Raw genomic sequence first — 12671 nt, 5'->3', positions numbered from 1 at the left:
GACAGGTTTGCCAATGTCGCCATCTAGAGGCAATTTAAAAGTTTCTAGCAGCAAGAGGAACCTTGATTTTTTTATTTCTGAAATGTCAAATTTCATTTTCTAGCCACGAGAAGTACAGAATCCCTCTCTCATCCATGGCATGGTGTTGGCTGCATCTGTGACCGGAGGGAATTCTGTCTCCAAAGTTGGCTGGCACAAGGCCAAGTGACTGGCACAGCTGCTTCCTGTCGGTTCCAATGCCCCCTCCTGTTATACTCACTCACTACACCAGATCATAAAAAATAAATCTTTTAATTGCTTTGTAATTGGCACAGATGGTATAATTCAAACTCACATTTTTATTTAATAGACACTGAAATATCACAACTATAGCTCTGATTCAAACAGTACAGGAATCATAATGGTTTAAATTAAAAAAAATTATATTCAGCAGCAGCATAATGTTCAAAGTTATTTCATATAATTAAAGACTGGGGCTTGAATAAGTAGGGAAAACCACCTAGAAAATAAACACTTGGACTGAAGTAATCTGCTGTGACTATATGAGAATTGTGCTTTCTGGCCTTCGAGGATCTTGCTAGTTTATTAAGTATCAAGAAGTTACAAAATTCCAGCTTGTGGAGGTGTTGGGGAAGGCTAATAATGTGCCCAGGTTTGGGAACACAAACCTCAAAACCAGATCTGTTGAAACTGTAAGCCTGAACTGGCTTTGAATCATTCTTCCATTTCTGAGGAGTTACATCCTTGATGAGAAGTCACCACAAAGAAAGTACTGGCAGGAGAAATGTCATCACTGACTACTGATCACTGTAGGGTCTACAGAAAAAACAGCTCCAAGTCTTGTCAAGTGAGGTCGAAGTCCTACTTATTTTTCCCCTGTAATTTTCAGGGCCAGTGCCACAGGGTGACTAATGACACAACATCTCATTAACAATTTGGATTTGGAGCACTAACTTGAGTTAACTTCAGCTCCTGAAGTGACCTGTGCTGCTGTTGCAGAGTAAGACAAATATTCAGTGGGTGGGACAGAAACTGGGAACAGAAACACCTTCCAAAACAGCACAGATGATGGTTTTGGAGGGGCTTGTGTGAAGCTGGCAACCACAGGGCATATTCTAAGTAGGTGGATGACAGATGGGAACTCTGATTTTGGTAAGTAGAGGCCTCAGTGACCAAATTTTAACCTGGGCAAGGCATTCACGGGTTGCTTGCTTGGTGCTCCTAGGCTGCATTCAATACTGAAGTCAATTCCGGGCTTCTGACTTGATATCTGTTCTACAGAAATGTCTGGATTTCTTAAATCCAGATGTGAGAGTCCTATGCCAGACACTAATCCAGATGGTCTGTGTCAACGCACACATCATTACTGCTCTCTCGCCAAGTCACAGGGGAGCGTGGTTGTGCTGCAACATAGGGAACGTCAGAATGAAAACCCAGGGAAGTGCACAGTTAGAAGTCCCAGCCAGGGCCCAGCTGGGAGCTCCTGCTCAGTGTGCTTGTGCCACCTCTGCAGAAGCCTTCAGGTCTGCTGTGGACTTGTCCAGGCCAGGTTTCTTTGAGTAATCTCGCTCTCCAAAAATGGTGCTTCCTATTCGAACATTAGTAGATCCGACTTCGATCTGTGGGCAGAAGAGAAAGTATCAAGGACCAAGTTGAAAACCATGAGATACAGCATATGCTAAAGCTGTGTCTCTCATTCTGTCTCTCAAGGGTCTCCTATGCAGATGATGAAAACACAGCTGAAGGACTTAGCGAGCGGTGGACTTCCTCAAGGGCAACGCTACTCCTGAGGATTATCTAAGGAATAAATAAGGATTTCCTTAGCTTTCATAGTAGTTGGGGAATCTGACTAGCATTCAGTTGGGGGGGGGGTCAAACTACTAAATGGTAGAGGTCTGGAAAAGCAAGAACAATCTGGAGTTGTGCTGGCTCGTCCATCTTTCAAATACACCATGGGTGGGTAGATGAAAAACAATTTATTGTTAGAGCATGGATCTAACTACATTTTACTTATAAACACAAAGCATTTTTGCACTGTTTTAATGTGTAAAATTTTCTATGACTGTAACTCCTGAATATACTGAGGGAACTTTATATTTGATTATGGAATTTGATCATATTATTTGCTTTTTGTTTTTTTCCAAATTATTTTCTGTTCCAGGAATCACGTATTGGAGTTGCCAGTACGGCACATGCATATTAGCATCAATTTACAGTTGTTGCATTTATAGAGAATCTACACATAAAATGTCTATTTTAAATAGAGGGGACACTGCTTTGGAGCACTGTGTAAGTTTTGACTTCAACCACGCACCTCTTCAAATGCATACTTCATCATACCCATCACCAATTCCTAGTAACCTTCATGAGTATGAGATTAAATGTCAGACTACCTCATAACTTACTGTCATATATCTATGCCCAAACCTTTACACAGTGAATGACTCAAAAATTATGGTTTTTGATTTTATTATCGATCATACTTCGGGGATTGCACTGAGTTAAAGACATTATATGCCAGGCTATAGCTTTTAGACACTTCGCTTCCAAAAAGAAGGAGGGAGGGGCAAGTTGGAATAGTTGAGAACCACTCTGCTGGTGCCCTGATTTAATGAGGCATTTCAAAATTTCTCCAGCAAATACTGACACCTTCTGTGATCTTTTGCATCCAGAAGGGAGGAAAGGGGATCTGGAAGGACACTCACTGCATGCTGGAAGTCCATGGACATGCCCATGCTCAGCTCAACTTGGTCGGCAGGGATGTTCAGCTTTTTACACAGCTCTTCCCGGAGAGACAATAACACCTGATAGAAAGACAAAGTCAACACCTATTTAATTCCTGGTACAGGCCAGAGGTGCAGGGGTGGTGAGAGGCTTCACCAGAGACAGAATGGGGAGCAGAACAGGCAGATGTACTGAAATGTACTGCTGAGGGGAGCAGCAGGCGGGTCAGGAGAGGTCTGCCAAGCCATGTGGGTCAGCTTCCTGGCCAGGGATTGAACTCATGCTGCAGTGGCTTTGGAGAGCTTCATAATGTAGTGCTTTAGCCCACTGCACCACCAGGGAGAGCCCCTAATTCCTGCCTTCTTTTTTTTTTTTTTTAAAGATTTATTTATTTATTCATACAGAACTGGAGTACAGGCCAGAGATGTGGAGGGTGAGAGTCTTCACCAGGGACAGAGTGGGGAGCAGCAGAACAGGCAGATCGACAAAGTACACTGCTGAGGGGAGCAGCGGGCGGGTCAGGAGAGGTTTGCCATGCCATGTGGGTCACCTCCGGGCAGGCCGGGATCGAACTCATGCGGAAGTGGCTTTAGCTTCTTAGTGCTGTGCTTTAACCTGCTGCACCACCAGGGAGGGCCCCCTGCCTTCTTTTTAAGGATGCCTCACAGTGGCTGAATCTGGACATCTCTGACAAGGATTGTTTGTTTCAGGGCCTATGAAAGCTGTCAGAAACTAAAAAGGTTTTAGCAAACTCACTTTCAAAAAATAAACAAAACTACGAGTCATTGGAGAAGAGAAAGACATCATTTTCTCTAAAGACTGTGTTTTGGCCAGGTTAGCCAGGTTCAAGTTGAGTTGAGGAAGATCTGTGGGGCTTTGGCAATTTGTTCTCTTTTACTTAAGAGAAAATTTCAGAAGTAGGATATAATGGGCAGTATCTGGGATGCCTCTGAATTTACTACACCGTCAGTCCTGCAATGGCATTTCACTAAGATGCTTGTGAGCAATCCTTCTGCTCTGGTCCATAGTACCTGGAAGTCCGGATTTGGTCCTTGACTAAGGTCGTGCCCAAAGCTTCCTATGGTCATCAGCCCCACAAATTCCAGGCTGGGGCACTTGGCATTTATGTGTTCCACTGCTGCTAACGTCTCTGAAGGCATAAGGCCATGTTTACCTGCACAGAAACAAACAGAAGACACACCAGAATGTTGTAAGTAGCCAGAAAAAGGCTCCATTTTCATCCCTTCCTTATAATAGAAGTGGTTCTCGGAAAGGGGGGCTTTTTGGGAAAGAATATGTCCCCAAGTTCTAGAATTAACTTTAATTTTGAGGTCTTGTCTATGCTGTGCCCCTTCTGGCTGAGCTGTGAATTTCTCAAGAGCCAAAAATGTGATTCTCTTAGTATCTGAGATTAGAAAAGCTAGAGTAGTAGGAAGAAAAAGGGCTTTTATCTCTTGGGACACACCAAGAGGATTCATCTACATTGCCGAAATGCTAGATGAGCGTGAGTGTTATTTTGCCAAATCTGATGTTTCTATCGTTATGCTAATTTATACATAGAATTATAAAAATTATAGTATATATTAAATAGTTTTGACTCTGTACTTGTAAAATTTCACTGAACCTGCCAATCAGCTAGAGGAGCAATCTGCATCAAATATTATTTGTCATGAAGTTATAAAGATTATTGAAATTGTTTTCTCTTATCAAGAGGAGATGTTTTAAAAACACTTCAACTTTTAATCAGGGCAAATTATAGCTAGTTATCAAAAAATGATAAACTTGATTTAGAGTTAACTTCAGATTTACTATATTGATAGTGCAATGCATCATCTATATGTAAATATACTGGTGTTATAATTTACTAATTTTTGTGCCAGGCACATATGACAAGCCTTAAGAGCTTTTCACTTAATATACTCTATGGTGTCAGTGCTTACTGTCTCCATTCTAAAGATGTGGCAACTGAGGTGTAGAGAGATAAAGTACGTTTTCCAAGGTCACACAAGCAGGAACTGAGCACTGGGATCTGACTACAGGGAGCCTGTCTCTAGGCTGTTGCAGTTTTGAATACCAGTGCTCTAGTATTGTAAGCCAATGACCAGCTTGTAAACATTTATTCTTAACAAACAATAAGATGTGTGGGCACATCTAAAATAGTTTGATCTACAATACCACATTCAATTCACAATACCCTCAATAAGTAGGTACTATTATATTATTACCAAATGAGGAACTAAGGTACAGAGAAGTTAGGTAACTTCCCAGGGTTGGGAACAGTGGATTTAAAGCCAGGGTCTGCCTGACCTCAAAGCCCACGCTCCTGTTCACTGCGTTAAACTGCTACACCAAGCCCCTGAAGATACTCACTGACTCATAGTGTCACAGTGCTCTTTCTCTTATTCTCTCCCAATGTAATACTAAGCAGTCTTAGAGATGTGATATATATTATATATATTTTAATGTTTCCAAGATTTATTTAGGCATACAAGAACTGGAGTATAGGCCAGAGGTGCAGGATGTGGGGATAGGAAGGGGATGAGAGGACTCACCAGAGACAGAATGGGGAACAGAACTGATAGATCTACTGAAATGCACTGCTGAGGGGAGCAGCAGGCAAGACAGGAGAGGTCTGCCATGTCATGAGGGTCACTTCCCTGGCCAGGGATCAAACTCATGCCACAGTGGCTGGCAGTAGTTTGATAGTGCTGAGACTTTAACCCCTGTGCTATCAGGGAGGTCTTAGATGTGAATATATTATACATGTAACTTTGAAACCTCTTTCAAGACTGATGGTGACTTTTGGGAGTTTCCAGATTAAAGCCACAATCCCCTTTCTTGACTCCCATCGTCCAATTCCCTCAAAAATTAGAAAATAACTATCATGATGTGTTATACAATAACATGTGGGTTGGAGTGGATGTCACTGTGCCTTCTATATCATAGATATAGCCTAAAGGCCTGTAATTTCTTTCTAGAATTGTAGCTATGTGAACTTTAAGGGGAAAAAAGCTATAATTCAACTATGGTCACTTACTTTCCTCACCACTGGTGTTAACCTGGACCATAACCTTTAATCTTTCAGGAGAACCTTTTTTCTGCCATGAACTGTTCACTTTGTCTGCCAACTTCATGGAATCCACTGTTTCCAGCATGGCGAGGTTGGGGACAGCTGTAATGAGAAACAGGAAGGTAGTTCTTCACTCACCTTACTGCAGCAAAAAATGCTTCCTTGGTAGAGGGAAAAATAGTTTCCCAGGAAAAGAAAAAGACAATTAATTGAAGCTGTACTAAGACTCACATGACAGTTTTACAAGGTATGCATTACAATGTCAGATCATCTTTGAATCAGATTATCATCAAGTGTCAGACGCTTCCTCTTTGCTGTCTAATAAAAAGCGCAGACGAATAAGGAAAGAAAATACTATTACAGCACAATCAGGCAGCATATATATTCACAAGCTTCTAGAAGCTGATAACTATGGTAACTCCTAATAGCAGGATACATCTGACTAGATCTCAGTTCAAACTGAGAAAAACGGATCAAGATGACAATAAAGAAAGAATATAGCCAAGGAGGCCAAAGTGCTTCCTGGACATGTTACCATGATGTTATAAAATGTCTGGGATGGGGATATTCTTATACAACAAGGATATCAGAATGACCCAAACACTGAAAGCTAAATTCAACATGAGGTCAACAAAACCGCCTGCATGTGAAATGACATATTAATCTTGCTCAGATACATAACAATGAAGGCAAAAGTAATAGCTTATTTCTACTGAACTTGGAAACCCTCCAGGCAATATGCTAACCAGCCCACATATATTATTTCTTGATCATCCTTATCATAGGTGCATGAAACATCTCCATTTTACAGACAGGGAAATAAGCTCAGAAAGGGTGGCTTATTCAAATTTATAAAATTAGTAAATACTAGAGCTATGATTTGAATTAAGGCAAACTGATTTTATATTTTTAATACTGACCTTGAGCTCAGGCTAATTGCTTAAGATACTTAAAAAGTGACAAATAGTACACATACTTGATTTAAAAAAATGGAAGCAATGTAGAAGTATATGCAACAGAAAAATCAAAGGCTCACTGCAGGGCTACTACCATCACCTTTGGAATGAGGATTCTTCTAGATCTATTTAGTGTCTCCATCCAATCTCTCCACACTCAGTATTGTCTCTTGTTATTCTGCTATTTTAGTAACACATATATTAGATCACACTAAATATTACATAGATATTGCTTCCAGTTCACAAGACACAGAGGAGATTTTCCCCTATCCATACCACAGATCCACTGCAGCGTTCCACAGAACAGGTAACCACAATCTCACATTTTACTTAACCGCTCCTCTTGTTAGTGAACATTATATTTTTTCTTCTTTTTTATTTTAAATAGACATGCACAGAGTTATTCTCGTGGCTAGGAGTTGGCAGCTTGGGAAAGGGAAGCAAGAGCTGGGCATTTGGATGTTGCTAAAAATAAAACAGAGGCCATTCCAATAGGGTGCCTGGGAAGAGCATGGTCTGCTTCAACTCAAGAGGAATCAGAGGATCAGAAGTGGCTTGGAAAGGCCAGATCTTCAGGGGTGAAGGGAGGAAGGGCTGTTTGGCTTCTGGGTGAAGGGACTGTCCTCCTTCTGCTGGGATCCCCAGTCTCTTCAGAATGTCAGGAAGACGGGGCCTTCCTGGGGCTGCCAGATGCTCCAGGCAGGGGACTAAAGGGGGCTCACAAAGGCTTGCCCTTTAGGGAGTTGACGGAGCTTCCCCCCAGCTTCTCTGCTGGGGTGCAGGGCAGTTTGCTTATAACTGCAGCGGTTAACTTGCATGAGGTGGACAAAATTTCTTGGAAGACACAATCCCAAAGTTTACCCAAGAAGAAATCTATTATATGAAGAACCCTATGTCTATTAATAAAATCTAAACTATAGTTTTAAAATCTTCCCACAGAGAAACTCCAGGCTTCCCTGCTGGACGTGACACAACAGTTAAGGAAGAAATAAGGTTAATTTCACACAAAGTCTTCTAAAAAGATTTAAGAGGGAACACTTCCCAATTTGTTCTATGAGGCCAATTTGTTCTCTGATGTCCCTTATGAATATAGATGCAAAAAATATAAGCCATATTTAACAAATCAAATGTAACATCATATTAAAAGGCAACACTTAATGACCAAGTAGAGTTAATCCCAGTAATGCTGGGTTGGTTTAACATTTGAAAATCAATAAATGTGATTCAACACGTTAACAAACTAAAAAAAAAAATCATATAAACCTTGCAATAGATGAAGTAAAAGCATTTGACAACATCCAAAATTTTTGTGGGCCAAAATGCATTATAATTTGAGAGATCACCAAATAATGTGAGGTCTGACAGGTTGCCAAGTATGTATCACTCAGCCGACTGTGAACTCATCCTATTCTTGGCGTGATGTTTTCCCCCTTATATTAAGACATAAGATATATTTGCCAAAAGAAACGTATCTAACACAAATGGTAAATTAGGAATATTCGAAAATCTGTTTTCTTCCACAGAAGGTAGTAAAAGGAGTTTTGTCTTCATATTTAGAGTTTTAGCTTACCCATCAATTTGTTGACATTTTGTTTCTGTAGGTGGCCAATGAAGTGCCACTTGATCTCAGGACACAAAGACAGAATCTGATGAGAAAACGATAACCATATTTTACTCAGACTTCATGGGGGCTTTGCTGGCTCAAACCCTCACACATTCCTTTCTTTGACCTTTCATGACTATGCCATAAACTACTGTCACCATTTCCAGTCTGGCTCCTAAGAACACTTAGAGAAAGATCTAAGACTTCTGTTGTTTCTTAATCCCATCAATTGCCTCCATCTTTCAGATAACATCCATTAAGGATGAACCGGCTAAAACTTTCAAATCTAAGAAGGATCCAGGATTATAGCAAGCTTCTAAAATCATCATGCCATAAAACCACAAAAGAGAAAACTATAGTTTTAATGAAGAAAAGTTAGCTGAGAAATCTTTGGGGCTTAATTAAAGTGAATGTTGACATTTCTACTGGCAGCCTAACCGTTTGCCCTAAGACTCAACCACCAACATGATCTAATTTTCAACTGGGGAGCCAGGAGTTAGATATAAAGGATTCAGACATCCACTCACTTTAGGATTTGATGCTTTTTCCAGCAGTTCCTGAACCTGAAGGGTAAAAAAAGAACAAGTCAGAGGCACTGTACTCAGGACTCTTCCAAAGGAACTTTGGAAAAGAGCTCTTACATAGTTCTCTCCGAAAGTACGCTGGCCATGGCCATACGCCTCGATCACCATGTCTGCAGGCTTGGTTTTGCTGACTGCAACTAGACGGGGCTGGATGGCTGGGAGATCCTGACAAAACGGAAAGAGTCATATGTTAACGTTTGGGAATGTTATTCCCACAAATCTTGTAAGACCCTGTAGAACAACAGATCAGCATAGATCTTAACTTGGCATTTGGTACTATCCATTTTCCAATACTGCAGTGAGCTCATGCTCAATGTCAAAGACCCTTGCATGCATGACATGTAAATCTAATATATGCCAGCTACTTTCATATCTAACAAAAGACATTTTTCTCTTAGGGAAGCTGGGCAGGTAAATAGAGGTAGTATTTCCTTGAAGTGCCAACTTTGACCAACCGTGTCAGCATCATTTGTAACTCATTCCAGATCTAGTGAATATGAATCTCTGGAGCTAGTATTTCAGAATCTCTTTGAAAACTTTTCAGATGATTAACATATTTACTAAGATTGGAGCTTTAAGAATCACTTTATGGGCTCTCCCTGGTGGCGCAGTGGGTTAAAGCAAAGCACTAAGAAGCTATCTGCAATTACTGCAGCACTCAGTTGGAGCCCTGGTCAGGGAGGTGACCCACATAGCGCAGCAGACCTCTCCTGTCTCCCCACAGCTTCCCTTAGCAGTGCATTTCAGAAGATCCACCTGTTTTCTTCCCAACTCTGTCTCTGGTGAATCCTCTTACCCCTGCACCTCCGCCTGTACCCCAGTTCCTGTATGCATAAATAAATAAATCTTTTTTAAAATTATTTCATTAAGGGCAGGGGGTCCCTGACTAGCAGGGGGGTTACTTATGGCTTCTGAAACACCAACGTTGACAGTTTTTGAAATTAATTCTGGTCCTGGTGTAATTATTAATATTACTGCCCCCATCCACTCTCAAAAATGACTTGTTTAGGGTAACTAACTTAGTCTAATCAAGAACCAGTGGCAGATCTGAGCTCTGAAATCTGGATACAAAAATAAACCCCTCTAGATTCAGGATTAGGCCTATCTGAACCCCTCACTTGGCCATTACATAAAATGTAAAGGTACTCTCTGCTGTAACCGAATCTACAAAGAAAATGAGGAAAGATTCACCATCTGTCTTTACAACATAGTTCAGTTTTCATGAACTTCGCCAACCTCTGGAATTCTTACAGAATCACAGTTGTAGCAAAAACATTTCCATTCTTCTGAGTGCTGCCATTCCCAGACTTTTATAAGAGCATGCTGTCATTCTACAATTGTTGATGAACAGTTAGATTTCCAGAGAGAATGGTGGTACAGGAAGTTCATCTGCATAGGGGGTATTCCCAGCCTGACGTTTATTAGCAGAATCCCTAGTTTTTCTTGGAAAATCACAGAATATTAATACTAGAAAGGATGCTATAGCAACCAGAGTTCATTCTGTTACCTGTACAATGAAGAAACTGAGGGCCAGAGTAGTTAAAGTGACTTGTCCAAGGTCTCGCCTAATTAGTAGGGTAGAGGGCCCTCCCTGGTGGCTCAACAGGCTAAAGCGCAGCACTATGAAGCTATCACCGCCACTGTAGCACAAGTTCGAGCTCCTAGCAGGGAGATGACCCACATGGTGTGGCAGACCTCTCTTGAGCAGCTGCCCATTGCTCCCCTCAGCAGTGTACTTCATCCATCTGCCTATTCTGCTCCCCACTCTGTCTCTGATGAAGTGTCTCTCTCAAATGCGCACACACACACACACACCTGTACCTCTGGCCTGTATCCCGATTCCGTATGCATAAATAAATAAATCTTTAAAATAATAATAATTAGCAAGCTAGAAAAGACTCTATAATATGGGTCTTCAATGTCCAGGCCAACATTGCCTAGTTGTGACACTATACATACTTGATCAGAGATTTCTGACCTCTCCGTTCAGGTCTGTCTCACTCCACACCATTCAGTTAACAACTGCACAAAGAAGGGGCAGACACTGACTTTTGGCTTAATGAAATATATTCATAAAATACTTATAAGGCTATAAGTAGAGAAAAATCACTCCTTAAACTGCTGGGCTGGGGGCATCAGCTGCCTTGTGGCACGCAAGTGTACTTCTGAGGCCTCCAAAGGTTAGCCAATCCATCCTCTCCTTTGCCCAGGGGTGGAACTGACATTTACTGACCATTTTCTAGCTGGTGGGCACTGCCATACACCTGATCTCTGGCAGCTACGGCTCCCTTTGGGGCTCTGATAATTGACGTCCTCTCTTGTAGTCGCTGGGCACAAGCCTGGTGTTTCCGTAGTGTGGGAAGACCCTTAACACACGAAGCGGGATGCGACACCGCCGCGGGACTTGGACACTGGTCAGTTTCCCCGGGAAGCGGATAGCTTCTGCTCGGACGGGGTCGACCTCCAGAGAACCGGACACCGACCTGGGGAACACGTTCACTAGTCTCTGGGGGCATCTACAATCGCGCCAACACCGAGGCGGCGGCTGGGTCCCGCCCCTTCGGGAGACCCTAGTGCGTCATCGTGACGACCCATTCCCACGCAGGTGTCCCCCTCCTGAGAGTGGCCGCCCACCGTCCCCACGGAATCCCCTTCCTCACCCGCGGCCGCCGCGCCACCGCCTGCTGCACGCGCTCGTTCACTGCCCGCAGAGCGACCCCGACGCCCAGCTCTGCAGACATGCTGCCAGCTCTCCACATCCCCTGGGGACCAAATGCAGAGCCCCAAACCCCAGCAACCCCCAGCCGACACCACCTTCCGGTCCCGCCCAGTCACGACTCTGTGTGGCCCACTCAGAGCTCATCACCGAATTGTCGCACCCAATCGGCGCGCGGGGGGGCGGGACCCAGCAAGTCGTGAGAGTCCCCGCCCCTCGGGGAAGCCATCTTGGAGAGGTCGCCGCGAAAAGCCTGGGTGGTCTCTGGGTGCCGCGGCCCCGCTGGCTCTGTTTAGCGCGAAGCGTGAACCTTCTTCTGTGCACCCAGTCCCCCACGGTGTCCCGCTGACCCCGCCGAGGGACCTGTCTGACGCAAAGAACCGCGATCTGTTTCCTGGGGCCTCTTCACTTTTAAAGTGCCACATCAGTTTGCTTATCCTTGTTCAACCAGCTGGGCACAAAGATTTGTGTGTCCTGGAACTAGGTATAGAAGATGCCAGAGCAAGAGTCTTAGCCTTTGAACTCAATCGATTCTTTTAGGAACCACTAAAGATCAAACAGCTCGTTCTAACCAACACAGCAAGATTCATATATATATTTGCTTTTATCTTGTCACCCTGTAGTGCTGTCCAATAAAAAGATTCGAGTCTCATGTAATTAAGAAATTTCCAATAGGGACATAAAAAGTAAACAAACTGCTTTTCCCCTTCTCTTTTATATTTTTATTTTGTTTGTACAAACTTAAAAAAATTTTATAATAGTTTATTTTTACATATTTTTGTGCATTTTCCCATCTCAGTTGCAACTCCCTTGGACTTCCCATCACCAAATCACCCATGTGCCATCACCATAGTCCAGTGCGTTTCACTCCCCCCCCCACTGTTTTTGATCCCATTCCCCACTCCACCCCCACAAAATGTCTCTGGTATATAACTGTTCATTATTATTATTTTCTCGCCTGTTCCGTTATATTCCTGCTATGAGAGAAACCATCCGGTATTTTTCCTTTTCTTTCTGT

The 12671-nt window shown here is 42.7% G+C and overlaps 1 protein-coding gene across 1 annotated transcript; it reads right to left on the bottom strand.

The window, feature by feature from the left end:
• Positions 1–290: 290 nt before the first annotated feature.
• On the bottom strand, positions 291–11755 carry PROSC (proline synthetase co-transcribed homolog (bacterial)). Its single transcript, XM_004682464.2, has 8 exons — positions 11598–11755; positions 8995–9102; positions 8881–8916; positions 8321–8396; positions 5762–5896; positions 3756–3898; positions 2706–2804; positions 291–1619 (listed from the first exon to the last, which is right to left on the bottom strand). The coding sequence occupies exons 1-8, from the start codon at positions 11694–11696 to the stop codon at positions 1488–1490; spliced, it is 828 nt and encodes a 275-aa protein (XP_004682521.1). The 5' UTR covers positions 11697–11755; the 3' UTR covers positions 291–1487.
• Positions 11756–12671: the final 916 nt, after the last annotated feature.

Source organism: Condylura cristata, unplaced genomic scaffold (assembly GCF_000260355.1).
Source record: "Condylura cristata isolate star-nosed mole 26May11 unplaced genomic scaffold, ConCri1.0 scaffold00014, whole genome shotgun sequence".
NCBI lineage: Eukaryota > Metazoa > Chordata > Mammalia > Eulipotyphla > Talpidae > Condylura > Condylura cristata.
This window is presented reverse-complemented; position numbering and strand designations above follow the sequence as displayed.

Excerpts from the sequence above, each read along its gene's own strand:
- PROSC (XM_004682464.2), bottom strand. The coding sequence starts at position 11,696 with ATGTGGAGAGCTGGCAGCATGTCTGCAGAGCTGGGCGTCGGGGTCGCT. Across the intron at positions 2,805-3,755 it reads GACCAAATCCGGACTTCCAG|GTGTTATTGTCTCTCCGGGA; the intron begins GTACTATGGACC and ends TCTTTCTATCAG. Across the intron at positions 1,620-2,705 it reads CCATGGACTTCCAGCATGCA|ATCGAAGTCGGATCTACTAA; the intron begins GTGAGTGTCCTT and ends TTCTGCCCACAG.